A 20,802-nucleotide genomic window follows, 5' to 3' on the forward strand; every position below is an offset into this window, starting at 1 on the left:
CAGGACCGCTGGATGGACATTCACCGTGACACAGTGGGGATGCTGGAACTCTCTCTGGAATGACCCGTCCCACCTGTAAAGGATCTCCCTTACTGCTGTTTCCCTTTTTTTGCAAGACCATCACTAGTTTGTGATAATAACTCTGCTTAAGAATTGTATTTCAAAACATTCCCTTTTTATTCAATAATCATAATACATAAAAATTCAGGACAGCGTGTTGTCCTGCACTGAAAGAATACTTTGTTTTGCCACCTTTTTGCTCTGGAGAAACTAATGGGGGAAAAAAATGCCCCTCAAACTATCCACAGGCAAGCAATCTAGAGGAAAAGAATAAGCTCTTCACTACTGCAAGAAAAAGATAGTGTGTATTACTGTGCTCAAGAAGTCAAGTTGTTTAGATCTGGAAGATTTACATAAAAGTACTGGCAGAGGCTGCTGACAGATAAAAGCCAAAACAGCTCCTTCATCTTTTGGGAATTATGGGAAACATTTATAAGTACACAGAAAGTTAAAAATAATGACTGTATAGCAGTCATCCAGGAAAAAAAAATAGAAACAATGGTAACAGCAATACAGCATCAGGATTTTTTTATTCTGGAAACTATTGTATTTCAAATCAAGCCTTTTCCCTCCTCTTTAAATAAAAAAGAAAAGAAAAAAAAAAAAGAAAAAAAAGGCATAAAAGGCTTAGGGTCCTAGCTGTAGCAGTAGAAATACAGAAATGGTGAAAGGCAATCTGGTAAGAAAGTAAAACTGGGTTAATCCTTACAGCCATTAAACCACAGGCTGATCTGACATAGATACAGAAACAACAAAATTATTAGGAAATTCCTGAACTACATCTACAGAGAATTAATCCCACCGTCTTTAATTTCAGATGAAGAAGAGAACTCTCAGTCTGTATGTATTAAGAGTTTTTGACCCATATCATACACCTGTCAAGATTTCTCTGCACAGCAGTGTCAGCATTGATTCTCATTCCAATATATTACACAAATATGATTCTCATTCCAATATATTACAAAAGATGCTATACCAAAAGGATGTCTTAGAATATGGAGTACATTTACTTAGTGCATTAATTTAAAGATCTCTCTTCCATAAACCACTGCTTGTTGACACTCCACTGCTGAAGTAACTTTAATTTAGACCTCAGCAGTTAAAGTGGGGAATGAATTTCATGGCCCTGTACAAAGCAGCGTATAGGTCCAACTGGCAGGCTAACTGCAACAGGACAAAGACCTTCATTTGTGTATTGTCTAGCACACTGCTTTGCAGAAATTCATATAGTGCAAAATCTGTTTACAGGAAGTGCAAAAGAAGAATTGAAAATAACAACAAAGATGGTGCTAATGAAAAAACAGCTATGTTTTTACATCACTGCCTGCAAGCCAAAGACTAACTGAAGTCTGGGTAAGGAGGTGTGCAACAGGACTTCAGTCTGCATTGGGAGTATTTGTTTGCTGAAAGACTAAAAGCAAGAGGCAAAGCCTTTCCTTAAGAAAAGCCAATCATAATTCTAAGCGCTTCAACTCGGAGAAATCCTTTTGCAACCTCCATGCAACCCTACAATGTTAGAAAGCTTCTTGGGGTCTAAAACAAAGAAAAATATGTGCCTCTTCAGAACAAGCAGTGTGCTGTGCTGTGAAGGCATGAGACTGACCTGAAATAATTGCAAAAAATATCTTGCAAGTGATCTTGGAAAGTCTAAACTGCAAGAGGGGCTGTGCAAACTAAAAACCCATACACATCTGGTTAAGAACTGACAACAGGTTCCCTGTAATTTTTAACTCAGGTGGACCAAATGAAAGCTGCTCTGCCGGAGAAGAAGCCAGGCAGGCAGAAGCTCTTTTTGCATCCTCTAAAAAGACTCAAGAGGTGAACTGCTGCTTCCCTTGCTTGCCTCTTCCATCAGGCTGCTACCCTACACTGGCCTACTCCAGCACATGCAAACGTGCTGTGGATGAGAAGAGAAAAAAGAAGAAAGTCTCACATGTCTTACATGTCTGTTTTTGTCATTGTGCTCCAGAGAAATCCCTTGCTCATCTTTACACAAGAAAGAACCAGAGCTACCTTTATTTGACCCTACCAGAAGGGAACACATCTTTCTAGTTTCATTTTACCTTTTTAAAGGTATTTATTTATTTATTTAAACGTGGGCCATGCCAAGAAGGGAAAGGATTTCTCACTTGGCTCCAAGATGGAGAATCCTTACAGAAAAGCAGTTTCTTCTTGAGAACAGACAGAAGCGAAAAGCATTAATTTTAAACTGACCTGATTTTTCTAACAGACTTATGACTCCCTGTTTCACAGTTCACATGAACTGCCAGCTACATCAGAATAAGCAGCTTTCTACCTATCTCTCCTTCTAATTTTACCCTTCCAAACTTGTCCAGGAAGCTGGAAAAACTTGCATGCTAATTAGCTCAGCTATGACATCTTCAGAAACTTTGAGGAGTCACTGAGACAAAACTCCTCAAAAATGGTAAACGCAGCAGTCAGCTGGTGTAACTCATCTAAGCTCTGCTACTCTATCACAAGGTACCTAATTCTTGCAGGACTGAGAATCGCTAAACAGGAGCCTGCCCCCTCCCAAAGGGTTCTAATATTTCGTGGCAAATATGACACTAATGGCCTCTTTTAAAGAGGCTGGTATAAGCTATCATCTAAATCTAGGCCTTGTTCTAAAGGAAATGTTTCTTATTTGGTTTTTGGTTTGGTTTTTTTTGTGTTTTGTTTTGTTTTAAAATAGCATATTTCTTGATCTCTCAGGGGAGCCAGCACTTCTGGTTCTCTTTTCTTGTGTTTTCTTGTGTTTCACTACATAGGAGACAGAGCAAGGTGGCTGGTTATTCTAATGGCATTCAGCTAGGAATAAATAATGCAAAGGACAAAATGAATATTCTAATCTGTGCTGCCTGAGGTTGTGAAGGGACTCAACTTGAGCAAGAAAGAGCAGGGCCGTAGATGTAGACTTCTCTAGACATATATATTCTATGGTTTTGGCTGCTACTTCCAAAACCTTGCAGGACAGTTTAGTTCTAAACTACTGTGTATAAAGGCTGGGTTGGTTTTTGGTTTGTTTGGGGTATTTTTCCCCAAAATAGCTGCAAATTCCATATCACCAAATTACATGAAGAAATTTAACATATACTGGGACTCAATACTGTAGTCTTGCAACAAGCTAACCGAGACTAAGAACCAAGTTTCAGAGTCTACTAGAGCACCCACTAATGCTACAGTCTGACAGCGCTTTGTATAGCTTCAAAGCAAGCACCATTATTTTTTTATTTGTATCACTTGAGTTAGGAAAATAAGCATGGATTAAAGACTTCTGACAGGCTGCAAACAGGTGACCAAATCTTACTTAACATGACAGAAAACTCTGTATTTTCCAGAACATTAAATTCATGTTGAAATGAGAGAACTTCATGCTTTTGCTTCTGCATGGCTATCAACTTGAGCCCAATAGAAAATTGGAACCACATTTAAGTCTACTTTTTCCTGCTGGCTTTATAGCTTCCCCACGCTCTCTGCACATTACTCTCTCTTTCTCTCTCAGGATTTGGCCTCTTTCTCCTTCTGGCATTCTGTAATCCTGCCAGCCAAAGAGCTTTGCTTTTAATAAGTAGATCTGCCAACTTAAACTCCAGTCTCCTAAGGCAATCATATAATGAAACACACATGTATGTACTTGCACGTAATCTGTCAAATGCCTCTCTAGCCCACTACAAATGATTTTTGCAATTCGGGGTTTTCATAGGAGCATGCATTCATACCCTCTCAGTTTTCAAAGATCGAATGCCATACTTTTCAGAGTTCCATATCTCCTTCGTACATACAAACCCAATGACCCTGCAGTTTCCATATCAGTGTCTAGAAGAAACAAAATATGAAAAACCTAAAAACATAAAGGTTGTCCAGACAACTTCATATGGAGTAAGCATATTCTTCAGTTTCTCCAACTTGGTGTACACATGTGGTGCAAGACAGCACAGATTCCTCCACGGCAGAACACTGTTCCTATGTTTCTGGTGTGTCTGTGAAGTTAATGAATAACCATTCCAGGTGTCAAGAGTATTTTCCATACCTTCCCCATTACTCATCTATCATCCACACCAAAGTCGCCTTGATTTACACTTTCTAAACTAGAATTTCCCAAAAGAGAAGCAATGGAACAAAAAAAACTATTGTCTGTCTGGGATGAAGTTGTACTGCCACACCTCTAGATTAAATATGGTTGCAGTTTACAGCACGGCAGAATAAAGATGGTAGCAAAAGCGTCTTTGAAGTAAGCAAGTTGTTGGTTGGCATTAGAAAACTAAAATCACATTTCAAGAACTGTAATTTACTACATAATATCATAATTTGCAAAAATTCCTGCACTGTGAATCACAACTGTGCACCATAAAAACATAAAGCAAAAGGTACCTAAAACATGCATGTCCCTGAAATGCACATTTCTATTGCAAGACATGCTTTACATACACAACAAAGTACCGAGAACTTGGAACTTCTGAATTTTCAGAATTGGGAAACAAGTGAGACAACACTAAATTATGTCACCATGCATTGAATCTGTGCACTCGCATCCTAATATTTTGATGCTTATATTTGGATTTCAGCTAGTGAAGCTGGATGATGCAGGCAGAGATATGCCAGGAAGATTTGTTCTGCAAGGAATCATCTTGGGTACCGAGTACTCGGTAACTGAAAGCAGCCACGGCGTGAGCAGATGGTACTCGTTCCTTGTGACAAATAAAGCCTTGCACTGTCAAACCTAATGCAGATCTGGATCCTGGTTTTAGTAATCTCAATGAACATTTAAATTTTAGAGTTAAAAGAGTTCCACCCTCAGATTCAGCTTTTTGAAATGTTTTTCCACATGACGTCCCTAAGATGTTAAGAGATTAACCTTAAACTGTCTTAAAACAGTAGTTACTTTTTTAATTGTCTTTTTGGTCTACCTCATTCTTCACGGGAAACATGATACTGCCTCTGCTCAAGAAGAGTGTTCTGAAGATGACAATATTCATGCATACAAAGCCACATCATAGGACCGAGGAAGCAATGAAGAAACCTGTTTCCAGAGAGAAGTCTGAAGGCTGTGAAGAAAAGGCTTAAGACCACAAACTAAAAAACCAGAATGCAGCCATTCTCATTCTTGACAATGAACAAAGCAAGGATAAGCGAGAAAAGGGGTCAAGCAGCTATGTAATTAAAAACTCTATCAGATGGCATACACTATAAGAAGGTATAATTACATGTACAAACAGAAGTTTTAGATGCATAGTTTTGCAATCTTGTGTTCTACTGCAGTGTTTAATTCACTTTAGATACGCACATGCATCAAGGTAATAAAACTTTGTATTTATCATAAATGTAATAATTTGGTACAATAGCAAAATATACAAATAAAACTTTTATAGTATCATTTCTTCAGCTATAAGAAACCCTTGTTACTGTCACACTAGTTACCCAAACAGGCTGCGCTAAGGGAAAAAACAGCCTTGCCAAAGTATCTAGCAGCATGGATAAATTTTTTGTATGTATTAGTGAAGAGGACTGAATACAGCAGAAGAAAATAACTTGGTGAAAACACTCTCTATACCTTCATCACCAAATATAATTAAATGTGTGTCTCCCCCAAATGAAAAGATTTCTATTACATTTACAATTCTTACTATACAATGGACATAAAAATGGTTAAAAAGTTCAGTCATCTACATTAAATATGTACTAAAGGGAGGAGTTTGGACTCATTAGGAACTTATTTTAAATCCACTAGAAGTTGTGAGTTTGATATGGAAATTACCAAGAGCAATTCCAAGACCTCAGAAGAGATGATCTTACCAGTGTTTGCCCTCCGGGTGTTCGAAGTCTGTGAAAGGACAGTGAGACACTGCTCTTTACCTGAGTGTTTATTATGTAGTATTTCATCCACATTCCCATTATATGCAACCTGGTATACTGGAACCTCTTTAGAACAGAGCTAGCATTTGTGCTCCAAACCATAAAGGCAGTGGGAATTTTGCCTGAGAGATGTGAGAATAAAAACTGTGGGATTTGTCCCAATGTTGCTAAACCTTGACTATAGGTCTGATCCTGTTCCTTCTGAAGTAAAAATGGGTTTTGCCACCAATTTAAGGAAAGGCAGAATAGGAGCCTGCTGCTTCTTGTATGAACAAGTTTTTAAGTAAACAAAAAAAAACCCAACCATGTATAATATTTTCAAGAACATGAGTACTTTAAAATAATCTTATTTTTGTTTGCATCCAAAGGGATTTTGAATAAAGCATTTTAATAGTCTGTTTAACAGTAACAAGCATGGGCATGCTCCCTCTAAACTACCAGAAAATTTACCACAGTATTTGATTGACTGGCTATTTAGATCAAACAGACAATGGAAATCCAAAAAACCCCCAACCCCAACTACTTTCATCTTATTGGCTTGTTCTTACTGTGTCATAATAAAACCCTAGATATTTGTCTTAGAGGAAACATCTGGAGAAAAAACATAACAGTTGGTAGCTGTCTTCCCCTTTTTAGCTAACTGTACATGCAACTCAAAGTCCTGCATCTTAAATCACTGGGGAAGGCACCCACAGCCTTTTCAGTGCAAGTTTTAATATCAAAGATATAAGAGACTTAACTATGACTATGAGAGTAGTCCAAAGCAACGATTAGTACTACACACAACAGATGATTGCCAAATGTTCCTCTAGCAGTCAGAATTCTCCCAAAAGCCAGAAGGCAGCTCAAAAGATGTGAGACTTCATGCTCGTTACTCTGTAGTAAACACTGTTAAACCAGTGATTTAATATAACACCCCAAAAGCGTCCTGATAATAATGGGATTGTGAAAATCTCTTGTTTCACATCAGGGGCTGCAGCTTACACAGACTACCAGAAGGGATTTGGAGTTGTCAGCCCTCAGTTTGACCCAAGAGGAAGCCAGAAAAACATGAAAGCAGTGGGGAATGCACGCTAATCTTTCAACCAATGGTAATAAATTACAAATACAGCAGAGCAAAGAGAATTCAAACATTCATCCTCTGTGCCCTTGAGGACCCCTCACCGAGTGAACAGAGGTCCTTTATTTCCAGATATTTGAGATGTAGTTTTTGATACTTGCTGTTTTGAATATGCGTTCCTTAACGCTTTCTCTATTGACCAGGCCAGATTGCGAGGACCACTAAAAAACTCCTTTATTCTCAGAACTGGCTTGCACTGGAACAAAAGGCCTCCCTAAATCTTTCTCTCCATAAGAAAATTGCTTATGTAGGCTAATGACTAGTTACAGTACTCTGGCTTCAGAACAATGGAGTAGATCTGGACTGGCAAAAATATATTCTAAATTAAACATCTGTACAGATTCGACTCCAAAGTACCCAAAATAACTTGCTTCCAAATGTCAAGAGATGACATTTTCTGATGTTTATCTCAAGGGAATGGCTATATTGCAAACAGTACAGTAAATATCAAACGAAGAATGAAAGACTGCTTTACAGGAAGAGGCATAAAGCCTCTTAATCATCCAAGAGTGTCCTCCTTCAGAGGAGCTCTCAAAGGATGCTCACCCCTTGCAGAAGATCCATCCATCAGCAGAGATGGGAAGACCGTGGGAGCAGATGACACCTTGCTGCATCCCAGGGTATCCTGGAGCCTCACAGCCCTTTGCAGACCACAGCAGGGCAGACATCCCTCAAGCGTGCACCAGTCAACCGGGAAACGATGGAGGGCTTTGCTATGGCCTCTGTCCCTCCTCACCTGTGCCAAGCAGCTGTGTCTCAGTGAGGAGACAATTCAAAGCTAAGTTCATGAGGAGACAATTCAAAGCTAAGTTCATAAACACACCAGACATTTTCACGTCTCCATCCAAGCGCAGCACATCAAAAATTGCAAATTAGCAATAGAGGACTGGATGTGTGGTCACAGGGTTGAACACCATGTGCAAGCAGGAAAAGGACTGCAAATCTTTCCCCTTAACTGCTTATTTCTGGAATGTTCCTGGATAGAAAGACAACGAAACCAGACACAGGTGTGCAGCCTTATCTACCACTGTGCATAATTAGTGGTTTCTTTCATTAATTCCCTAATTTAAGCACTTTGGCCTACCTCCAGTCAAAAACAGCTTAGGAAGAGAGCTTGGAAATTAAAAGGTAACCTCACAAACTAAAAGCCTTCCCTTTGAGACAGACTGCTGTAGAAGCCATAACATGCTTTGAAACATGGGTCTGCTGCATCTGACACCATTTTAAAGTTTCTTTGCCAAGAATAATCCTCAATGCTTATCTGCTACCTACAAATCTTGTCCAAGTGGGATGAGGAGATCTAGGAAGAAATCGGTGACAGCACCAAAACTTTCTCTCCAAACCCCAACACATAAATTCCACTGTTATATCTGTAAGGCAGACATACAAAACTGGCACAGCCATGCCTCCTGGGAGGTGTGTTCCCTCCTCAGCCTACAGATCTCTTCCTCTACTCTCCCTTCCTTCCCAGCTGGTGAGCAGGAGGCTACAGCACAGGACTGCTGGGACATGCCACATCCAACAAATCTGATCCCACAAGGGGGAAACAGCAAGACAGAGACCCCTTGACTTACACCAATCTGATGTGTTTAAGTGGAATAGTTTGGCTTTTGGCCAGCATCTTTAAATTTTTAAGTGTGCGTGTTTTTCAGAAGGAAGCAGCAAAACTGCAAAGGAAAGCAGAGTTAACTTTGTCTGGCTTTCCAAGATACCAAAACTCAACTGGAAAAAAAAAAAAAGCAAAAAGAAAAATCAGCCTCATCTACACCTTACATACCTACTGAAAAAAACAATGGCTGCTCAACAGCCTCTGGAAACTGAGTAGGCCAGAAGCAACCGCTCTTCCTGCAGCTTTGCCTTCTGCAGGAGCATCTTCCCATTCTGGATGCCACTAAGTGATCTGCCAGCACGGATGGAAACCGGCAGGTTCAGATCTTGCTTCTTGCCCTCAACATCCACAATCCCTAGTGAAGAAACTATCTCAGACATTAACCTCTGGGAAATGCTCTGTCACAGCAAATGCTGCTGAGCCCATACAATCAGATCCAGTGGATTATACAAGCACGTTGTCTGACAGCTAACTGAACTGTTAAAAAGCATTTTCATCATTCATGCCATAGTTTACATAGTAGTTTTGAGGTACAAGGTAGTCTTAAAAGATATTCTTAAAGTGTAGAAACCATGTGCAATTACATCTTTCTCTAGCTCAGGGCAGTAGTGCATTTTTGAAACTCTGTCCCAAGGATTTTGATTATAGATCCTTATTACCCAAAAAACTGTGAGCTTAAATATTGTTTTGAAATGTTGCCTAACATGCAAATGGTTTTATAAAGTGGATCAATATGGGAAAATAAAGACCAGTGTTTGGGCGCTATTCTTATGGCCTGCTGCAAACAGCATTCATAAAAGACTGAACAAAAAGCAATCAAGTTAGTACGAAAAAGTTACACCTGCTAACACTTTACCAGAAGACTTCAGGCAAAGGATAGAGGCGTTTCTGTAACAAAGTGCAAAAAATGTAACAATGTCATACATAACCAAAAAGAAAAAGAATAATCTCTTTTATTAATGAAACCACAAAACAGGATTGTATTCTAGACATATATTTTGCTGAAAGCCTGAACAAAAGTTAATAGGTATTAACCACAGTTATTACTTTTTTTTTTTAATGCCAAAAATTCTCTTTAAATTCTCCTAAGTACCTAAATTCTCACCGAAGTATTCTCACGACTTAAAATCCTTCTCCAGTTAAAATAAATATTTCTTTAAAATCCTATAATTCCCCTTGTCATTCTTAGCTATGAAAATAAAGTAGTTCTTTGTATTCTAGCCTTCAGATTGATTTCACGGATGTTCATCACGGAAAGCAGCTTTGGAGCAAGACGCAGATGTGAAAGAGCGCACAGCCAGCTGCAGTTACAACACCTGTGTTCTTTCACACAAGAAAATCTGGATGTGTATATGGCATCACACAACTATTTCAGTGGGCATGGTTATTTGCTTGTGGTGCAGAATGATCCATTCTTGGCAAATACTTAGCACCATGTGTTGCTGAAACTCACAACTGATGTTATCATATGCAAGCCTAAGTAAGAGCTATTTGCTAACCAGTGTTTTTTTCAGATGTTCCTGGATCACAGCTACAGGAACAGATGAAGATGATTCCAAGGGAGAGGAGCAGGCTATTTCACCTTTGCCTTGTTTTAAATCTTCCTCGGGAGTATTTGTGTCAGCAGGAGGTATTAACAGACTGAATCAGTATTACAGACAGCTAAAGAAAAGTAAGCAAAGTCACTCAACATAATGCTACTGTTTTAACTATAGGAAGGCATATTGGAATCGATGCGATACAAAGCAGACAATTATTTCTTATAGCATCAAAATAGGAGTGTCTTATTCTTTCAGTTTCTTAAAGCAAGTGTGTAATAAAAGGCAGCAATTTTTTAGACTAATTGATACAGCTGGGAATAAAAGATATGTTTCAGCCACATAAGCTTTTTCAAGTCTGAGGTCATCTTTGGGGATCAAAAGGGGGTTTTGTGTGCCCCAAATAACATATTTTTCCTAGAAATATCAATTGGTCAATTAAAACATTCTTCTGAAAAAGCTCCCTCTCCCTTTTACTCTCATCGTGTGAGGATTAGAACACGACATGGAAGATGCTGGTTTTGAAGCTCCTTCCTCCCTCTTGCTTCCTTCCTCCTCTACCAGCAGGTGGGGCCACGCATCAACCGTGAACTTCCCCGCGTCCACCCTTCGCGTGCAATTTCTACTGGCAGTTGCAAGCACACCCCTGCGCTCTCTGTGCTGCCCACAAAGACTTCTTTAGTTACTATCATCCTGATTTTGTCACTGTGAAAAAAGAGTGCTCTGCCTCACTTTAACGCAGCTTGCAAAATCTTTGTTTTCCTTACTAATACAGCAGGTGGGAAGAACTTGGTTTTCAGATGCACACGCTCATCTGGGAGCTAGAAATTTGCCTTGCCCACAGGGAATTATGCCCACAAGTAGCTGGCGAGGCTCTCTGGCAGGAACGTGCCCCATTTCTCAGTGCAAGTCAAAAGCAATCGACTTGTGGATTTCGTGACTGCAGGGCAGTTCTGACAACCGCAGCAGGGCAAAGACTTGTGGTCAAACTGGACACTTTTTAGAACAAATCCAAGGGCTCTGACTTGAACAGCAAACACATTTACCAAATGAGATAGTGACTCATCACTTCACCCCATAATTTCCTTTTTCCATTTGCCTAAATCAGGAGAGATGATGACTCTGTTCTTCCCAATGGAGGCTTCAGGCTCACAGCATTCCACTTACTTTTATGCCCCCTGATTTACAAATGTAAATAATTTCAGAAATGCAATTGCTTTATTGGCTTTATAGCAAAATTAAAGAAACAAATCCTACAGCATATTCAGTTCAAGCATGCACAAATGGTTTTATGCTCTCTGTCAGTTTGGGTCTCTGTCAGACATTGCATAATTTGGTCTCTGAAAGGGAAGAGTTTCCAAATGTTCCATGTCATTATCTTTGTCTAATTTGCTGATCTCTATCTGTTCTAGGAGAAAAGTGTAGAGAAAGGTGTTTTGTTTTTTAAAAAAAGAAATCTATGTTACAGTTTCATCACAAGAAGGAAAAGCTTCGGAGTATTTTTAGGCTCTAAACCAGCTGAAATGGTATGAAGTGTCAACATACACAACCCTTTTAAGTTACACAGGAAGTTGAAGGAAGCTCCAAAACATCAAACCAGACAAATTATTCATATAAAGTTCTGGTCTGCCCTTTTGCAATCTGACCTTCATTTTAAATTGAGAATTTGGCATTCCAAGTTAAATCTGAAACCATTTCTATGGATCAAGCAAAGCTTTATGGTCCAAAGCCTGCTTAAGATCAGCCTTCACAAACCAGGTAGAGAAACAACACTGTATGAACCAGCTCCAAACACATGCAGCTGCATCTGATGAGTGGAATCAAAGTTCACAAAACTCAGCAGTACTCAGTACAGCTTGTGCACTTCTCATTTTCAAAGAGCTGTGTGAGATGGGGCTAGAGAGAGGAAACAGCCCCTGTGTAGCTCCAATTTAAAAAAGAAAGCCTTTCAAGAAAAAAAATAAATTACTATCAAATCTTTACTGCTTCATGTAAACTTCAGATGTCTAGTGGAGGGCATAGAGATGACCCTACGCTGGGTCTCACTGTTGCAAGTGCCTTGATGCCTCCAGCAGCAGCCAGTCACCCTTGCCTGGTGGGAGAAAAAACCTTAGGAAAAGGCAGGTTGGGCCAGCGAGAGCCTCACACAGGAAATAAACTGCCTTGCCATAGCTATGACCCACACCAGGCCTGAAACTAAAAAATGCTAGAGACTTCTTGGGGCTCCTGTACTGCCTTTATATTCATCTCTCTTCAGATGCAATAAATAAAAAAAAAAAAGCCCCATAAACTCAGACTAAATCTATTTCTTTACTGACAGAGGTAAGTGGAAGACAGGCAAAATGCAACAGTCCTCAAATTTCACTGAAGGACCCCCAATTCTGTTCTTGATCAATGGTTCTAGAAATTTAAGTGGGTCATGGATAAAATAAAAATATGGGGAAAGATTTGAGCTAAGCGGTGTAGTAAATAAATTAATGTTTAATAGAATTTAAGACCACCAGCAGTTTTATTTGTTTTCCACTTGGCTTTTAATATTTAAAGAGCTCCCTATTTATAAGCAAGACCATGATTGCCTAAGAGACTGGACTGATGAGCAACTCTGCCTGTGTTACTAGCCTCATTGACTAGAAAGTCTCTTCAGATGTCTATGATTACTTGCGTATGAGTACTGCAGCACTGTGAATACTGTCAGAATCATGTCCAAATATTGCAAATTTGATCTATTAAAAAAATATCTGGACACTGATGAGCAAGTGACCAAGCTTAACACGGCCAGTGGGGGAAAAACATTCAGAATAATAAAGTATTAAGGAGTACTGAAATTATCAGAAAGTATTTTCTTAAAAAAATAATACATGTGTATGGTAAAATAAAAAGAAATCATATGATTATATATATTTTCTTTAAACTCTCCAACTGAGTTTCTGAAATTCCTACTCAACATATACACAACAGGGGTACATATAAAATTGACTCTTCACAGAATGAAAAGAAATATACGGATTACATATAACTGAGATACATTTAGGAAGTCTGCTTCCAGTTCCCATTAATTTGTCATTTTGATCCACAGCAGTTTCAAATCATCAAGTACTGAAAATGTAAACTTGACTGCATTTGGTCAAGCAAGTTTCATACTACACGTTAATTTATTTGAAATACACTCTAGGGGCGTAGAGAGAAGTATCATCCTGGGAAGAATCTTCTGGCCCACTGCCCATTACATTGGCTGCTGGACAATATTAACTGTGTGATTCCCTGCACCAGATCTCATATAGAAAGAAAGAAAAAAAAAAAATCAAGTCACCTGAAATTCAAAAGTATATTGCTACATTATTTTTTATCGCAACTGTTATTTCCCTCTGTACCTCCAGTTTCACCACTGGTATCATTTTTGTATCACTCTGCTCACAATTTCACCTTAATTTTGTTTTTTTATAATACTCTTTCAGTGAAACATTTCCCAAATTTGTTTCTAAGATTTAAAGCACTCTCAGCCTTAGCTCTTTACAGTAAAAAGATCCATAAAGAGACCAGCTATTATTACTTTTCCCATTTTCTTTTAAGTAAAGATACATTATTTTAAAAGTAGCCTTCTACATGAAGCTTAAAATCGTCAATTCAAAAGTAGTTGTAAGAACTTAGGGTTTGTTTTGTTTTGAATCAGAAAAATACATGGCTGCATTGCAAGCTGACTCTTAAACATTTTGCAGCATGTCAGAATCACATGTCCAGACTTTGAGATTAAGATTCCCAGTTAAATCAGCACATTTTCTCATTTCAAATCCCCAACAGTCCCAAGGTATTAAAAATAAACACAGTGTATGTATGTAACTGCTACTCTGTTACAAATAAACTTGGCAAATAAACTTGAGTTTTGGAGGGATCCAGTCACTGAGGCTTGGGGCACTGCCTCATCCTAAGGAAGCAGAGAAGTCTAGATTTAAGCAGAGTTCTCCAAATCTGGATTGAAATTTCCCAGAGTAACTGGGAAGCTGCTGAAACTCCCATAAATGTCCGTTACAAATGTGGTCCCAGGGCAGGCTCAGAAACTGCAAGATTAACACCAGGACCTCCTCAGCACCGGGCTGTGGCCAGCTCGCAGCACGAGGCTGTGAACAGGAGCATCGAGCAAGCACGAGTACAGAGACCAAGCAAGTTAAGCCTGGGATGCTGGTCACTTCACCACAGCATGCACATGTCAAGAATGAAATTTTCTTTCCACCCTCTGCCTCTCAAAGTAACCTGTCAGCGTGGAGGTCCCTATCCAAGGAGCCACGTTTATTCTGCAGTTACATATGACAACTCTCTTCACGGGTGGGTTAAGGAAAAAGTCAACCTTACCCAATCAGCACATATTAATACCCAAAGCAAGGAACAATCAAAGCAGTAACAGTTTTACTTCAAAAGCAAATACCCCATTTTCAGAATTAATCTAGTAAGAAACTATGAGACTCTAATGACTAGAGGCTGAGAGTTTGAGGACTTAGAAATAGGGACTAAAATGCGACTACAACTCCATCTGCCCCCGCCTTCATCCTAACAACATATGCTTAGGCTTTATACACTTGCAAGCATTACTTGAGTGCCCAGGTCAGTTCAGACTGACTTTACTGGGCTCCCCCTGAACCCAGAAATGCTTTTGCCAGGTTTCCACTTGGTCCGTCACAATTTTCCACATTTCCACTCCTGTCCTCGTTGATTATCAGCACAGCTGAATATACACTTGTATTAGGTACAGGGGACTGGAAGCTGATACCACAACTTTGCAAGTGATGCTGGAAACATTTTTACAGAGGCAGAGGGTGCCTTTGTTTAAACATATGTGCTATTTTTTCTACTGCATGTCCTACCCCGCAAAAAAAAGTTAAATATGAATTTGTCTTTATCATCATTCTGTTGTTAATTTTCTAGTACCTGCTGTTACCGTTACCTTTAATACCACAGTTAAACCTCCATGACAAAGTACATACTATTTTGCTGTTAGCAAGAGATTTATGATAGGAACATACTGTTCATACATAACATACACTGGAATTTGTACTGTCAGATTCACCAAGAAGTTTCTCAATCGTTAGCCTGATGAACTACAGAGGGAAACACTTCCACCAGCTTCTTAGAAACCTAAAATAAATGCTACCCTGTTCATTCTCCATTTAAGTCTTCACAGTTGTGAATTATAAGCATACTTTCCAACCTGTGAGATGTAACTCACAGTAAGTTATTGGGCTCTCTGGTGCCTGAGACAAAGCACACGAAATTACAAAGCATGCGAGCTAAATATTATGAAGTAGAAGCAATTCTTAATTAACTGAAATAAGTCATGTGCTAAAAAGCTGACCAGCAGGTGTTATATACAAAAGCATACATTCAGACAAGTCTATGAAACAAAAATATCTGAAAACAATGGGACACATACAAGCCTTCTGAGAACAGTACTGACCTTGTTGCTCACTCTCTGCTTCAACTTTTGCAGGACTTGGTGCTACAGGAAGGGGTCGAGGAGGACGAGGCTTCGGAGTTGGGGGAGATATTTTTTTTCTTCCAATGTACTCTACGTAAGTCCCTGGGAAATCCCCTCTCTCCCCTGTGGTTTCATTAAAGCCATTTAACCAACCGATTTCCTCAGGCTTTGCTTCTTCCCCTTCACTGAATCCAAGTGCCAGTAAGGTACCTTTATTCACAGTTAGTATATCTCCTAAGTGCAAGTCAATATCTTCTTCCCGCTCTTTTTTGTAGTCATATAAAGCTCTGTATTGATATCCTTCGGCACTCATCTTGGCAAACAATTTAGCATTCAAGTGTTATTAAACAGTATCAAAATGTAATTGTCCAATTATATTTTTATGTACAGAGAGACTCAAGATGTATTAAATGGGGTAATAAAAATGTCAATAGTAATGTCTAAGTAATAAAATCCACCAGAGAATCAAAAAGCACCAGGATCTGTCATTTCACTGCTGATATTTTTTGCTGATGTATTTAATCTCAGCCAATGACTGTTGCAGAAGTATGTGTTCCACTTCTTCTACTCCTAGCAATATTCTTCCAGTTAGTTAATATTCTGGACTTGCTGGCACTTCTAAGTCTCCATACTCAAGTTTGGCTGATTCTTGAAGCCGATCACACCTTCTTCAGATGTACTTGCCACAGATTGCGATGTACTTGCCACAGATTGCCCACGTACCTTAAATAGTCTGCCACCGAACTCTTCACGCATGCTCTTCCTGGAAAGAGAAGAGAAGAGAAAACTGCTGAAATCATTTAAATTCTCTTGACGATTGTGAATGTGGGATTCCACTTATGACTTCAGCTTTCTGCAACCCTGGCAGAAGTTGTGTCTCACAAAAGAGCCCTAAATAACGATAAAGTAAAGTGATCTCACAAAAAAAAAAAAAAAAGCCATCTAACACTTGCATTTTTATAAAGGATGTATGTCTAATTACTTCAACCAAATGTGCACCCCTGCAGTATGAGGCACACTTCCTTCTCTGTGGCTTATGGCTACTGAAGTCTCAGAACAGAGGGCTAAGCCCTGGAGCCATCCCTGTAGTGCAATATCTAACCTGGCAGCAAGATTTTTCATGTTATCTCCCTGAAGACACACAGCCACAACCCTTCCCCACAAGAGGTCTGCCAGGACAGAGGAGGCGGCTCATTGTAATTAGCATTGACGCTCACCAATGGGGTGTTCAATCTCCTGCTGTTTATGCAGATGGTGAGGATGGCCAGCAATCTCCAGCCCAAAGCCTATGTTCCAAAAACCTATTGGAGAGAGGGTTCTCATTTCAGGAGAACCAAAAAGTCCAAAATGTTTTTACTTGATGAGTACTGTATTTCTGCTTCTTAAAAAGAGGGGCTTCCCCACTACCCCATCATCCAGATGTTTTTTAATATGTTTATAGTATAATACTAAGAACAATCAGCAACTGAAACAGGCACACCCAGACCACCTAAGCAGCACCAGCAGGAGGAAAGTATCAGGGTGTATGCTTAAATTACACTAAAGGCAAGAGAACACAGGCCTGAACATTTGATTCAAGGCTGCCCAACCATAAAGTAAAAAGGAAAAATATGACCAAAAAAAAAATCAATTTAGAAAAAAGTAGCTTAAAGACATATAGAACACTGAAAGTTTTCTAAACATTATTTCAACTGTTACTAATTTTAATCTACTTAAAAAGACAAGGCAAATCAAAATCTGAAAGTCTACACTGGGAACTAGAGAGTGCCAACTACTCAAATTTGCATTGAAACTCCTAAACTACAGCTGAATAAAAGACTCAAGGGGGCTATGTAATACCAGTAGGTAGAATATAAACTGTCTACTATGTCCTTAGTGTACACAAAGCTGATTTTTTTTGAGAAACACTCCCTTTTACATTGTAAAGGAACACCAGTAGACAGGGCTGGAACAGGGAACCTCTGACAGCTCTTTTCCACACCATTTTCTCTAATGTCTCAGTCATCAAGTCCCTGGAACACGGCTAACTGACATGCTAAAAAGTGCTTATAAGAATGTATATGGGCTTCCTTTGCCAGTAAGTGACCCTCTCCAGTTCATTGGATCTAAATATAATTCCCTGCAGCTTATTGCACAACATCTCTTGAAACAGAAGACAGAAAAAAAAAAAAAAATCTTGTGAGTTCTCGAAGAACTTCCTTATCATCTAGTTTGCACCCAGTTTTTGCTGTAGGAAAAGAATTATCTGAGCCTGCATTAGACTTCTTATTTCAAAAAGCCTACACTCAGTATTCATTTTAATAACTTGCAAATCTATCCACGTGGATTAGGCATCCAGCTCCCACCAAAATTTTAATGAGAAATTTCTGCAGCCACTTCTGAAAAACCAAACTATGCTGCTTAGCTCACACTACCAAACATCACAGATTTTGCAATTAACATGAAGACTTTCACTGATATTTCATTTTGCCTCTTCTAACAGAGGAAAGTGCACAGACAACCAAAGAAAAAAAAAAGAAAAATCTAAAGCACAAGTATCAATTAAATTGTACAGAAGCCTTCCCAAAAGCATGGGTTCCTCCCATTTCATATAGCAAGGGAACAAAATGCACTTATGCACCTTAGATCTAAGAGTTGGAGCTAATCTAAATGTTTCCAATCAAAACCAAATATGCACAGCAAGACCTGCTAGAAAAATTACCACTTCGGCTACATTAAATATTCTGAAATATTTATTTTCTTTTTAAGAAAGATTCAACAAGTGCTGTGCAACAACTACTCATTTCACTCCTACTGCCTACGGGCATTTTGGCAGCCACCGAAGTAAGTCTTCTAAACACTGCATAACTTAACTGACTTGACCTACTCCTCTGATCTTTTATTATCAAACGTGTCATAGCAACTTTATGGCCAGATACTTAAAATGAGTACTTGTGTCTCTTACGCTTGGTCTGACAATACAGAACTGGAAATGTTGTAATAACATAAAAACTGCTTATGACAGTTTTAAAGCATATTTTAAAACCTCAAAACCTTAATCAGATAGGACAAAACATCTGATTTACTTGCATGTTAGTACAACTCAGTGCAGTTGTGGTAGCAAAGTTTCCCTAAATCCACTTTCCCTGGGGCTCACAGCTGCAGTACCGGTTCATACTCACTCCTCAGCACCACCGTCGGTGCAGAGCTCCCAGCATCCTATCTCCTGACTGATCTACAGCTAGTGTACTTGGAGGCATTCCCATGGGTGAGCCATGCTGAATTTCTTGGATTTATGCCTTTTTCTATTCTCACTATCTGTCAGGTTTGGAGATGGAGAAATACTTAGACTCACAAAAACCTTGCAGACAGCCCTAATGCAGGGACAGACACCAGTTCTCCACTCAAAGCCTGGTAACACTGCAGTGTCTCCAAAGGCCCCTCTTTGATAGTCCTTCACTTACTGCTCTATTAAAATCCCACATAAACAAACTCCCTTTACTCCAAGTGAAGTTGCATGGTCTCTACACCCAGACATTTTGACTCAAACTGACTTAAGCTGATTAGTCCTAAAATAAATAGCTTGGAGACCATCTTAAGTAGAGGGAAAAAACCAAACCAAACACTTTAGGCAAGAAACATTGTTATATTTGAGATGATGTATTACTGGATTTCCATTTGGCCCGTGGAATGGAAAAGGAGGAACAAGTATTGTAAGAGAATAAAACACTCATTTGTTTTTTATTTACTAAGAGCTTGATCCCAATGAAAGATTCCTAAGTTCAGGAAGAATTCTGGTCTCTCAGCAAATGTTTTATGTTGGACATTTCAACAGTTATGAAACTTAAAATTCAACAGAAAGATGCAAGAGATTCATGTTAATTTAAGTGGAAAGGAAGGGGACATGAAAGCTTCCCCTCCACTCCCCCTATTAAAAATGATGTCTGGCTCTCACTCCACTGGTACCCAAACATTTCTTCCCACACTAGCTAGCATTCCTTTGGTGATTGAGAATAAAAAACTTCTAGTTTGCAAATCCATGTAACTACCAGTGCAACCAGAGGGGTGCACATGCGTTACTGATAGAGCACCCCTATGCAGGACAGCAAAGATTTTCTTCACCTTTATATTAACACATTTAATAACTTTATCTCCTCATGCTAACATCTCTCTCATACATGTTCCAAAAATCCCTACGGAAACAATGCCTATCGCAAACTTCCCTTCCACTGCAATTATGAGCTTAGTCAATAGAAGAGCAGATTAATGTACTTAGGGAGGCACTGAAATAACAAGAACTGAAATGAAAGCAGGGAATTTACTTGGAGAATGACTCTTCTCCCCACTAGGTGTCTACACACCTGTAACTCAAACTGCAGTTATCTCCAAAGTGCGATGCTGCCGCTCTCCAAACGGAGATGACCAAAGTAAGTACCACGTTGGAACACTACTTTCTGCAAGAAAGCAAGGTTCATGATATATAACAAAGACAGAGTTGCAAACCAACAATACCTTTATACCACTTCCAGTCTTGTGATTTTGAGCCTGTGAAAATTCTACCACCGAATAAGTTCAAATACACGCACACGGAATGAGAACCTTAACTTCCCCGTGGACACTGTAAAGCATGTCCCAATCTGAAACACCTCGAAGACTTTATACGGGCTGCATGCAACGCTAATCGAAGCAAGCGGGGGAGCTTTCACAAAAATCACCGCTTCACAGAAACCATTAAAGTTATAACAATAATAACTTAAAAAACCGGGAAGGCAGTACAAACTAATCTTCCATTCTGCTAAGCGGCCGGTAAGGTAACCCCTCCGGCAGCCTTGCAGCAAGGCGCACCGGGGCGGCGCTCCCCGCCGCAGAGCAGCCCCTCTCCAGCGGCCGGGGCTCAGTCCCCGCGCCCCGGCCCCGCTCGGGGGGCGCAGACCCCCCGCCGCCGGGACAGGGCTGCGCGGAAACGGCGCTCCCCGCCCCGGGGTCGGTCGCGGAGCCACCGGGACCGCCCTCAGCGGAGACCCGGCGACAGGCAAGGGTCGGCGCCCCACCGCCCGCTCCCCACGGCGACGGCCGCCTCAGCGCTTCCTACGGCCAACCCCCTCACCCTCTCCGCCGCCCCACGGACGCCGGTCGGGCGAGAGCACCAGCCCGGCTCCCCACGCCGCACGGTGGG

General features: G+C 40.0%; 1 protein-coding gene across 1 annotated transcript in view; it reads right to left on the reverse strand.

Moving 5' to 3' along the window:
- PIK3R1 (phosphoinositide-3-kinase regulatory subunit 1) overlaps positions 1-20,004 on the reverse strand; it is a 59,366-nt gene extending 39,362 nt beyond the window's left edge. Inside the window, exons 1-2 of the mRNA XM_014964934.1 lie at positions 19,988-20,004; positions 15,627-16,410 (exon numbers count right to left, since the gene is read on the reverse strand). Coding sequence (XP_014820420.1) covers positions 15,627-15,960 — 334 coding nt within the window. The 5' untranslated portion in view covers positions 15,961-16,410; positions 19,988-20,004. The remainder of the gene's footprint in view (positions 1-15,626; positions 16,411-19,987) is intronic.
- Positions 20,005-20,802: the final 798 nt, after the last annotated feature.

Source organism: Calidris pugnax, unplaced genomic scaffold (assembly GCF_001431845.1).
Source record: "Calidris pugnax isolate Ruff unplaced genomic scaffold, ASM143184v1 scaffold273, whole genome shotgun sequence".
Classification (NCBI taxonomy): Eukaryota; Metazoa; Chordata; class Aves; order Charadriiformes; family Scolopacidae; genus Calidris; species Calidris pugnax.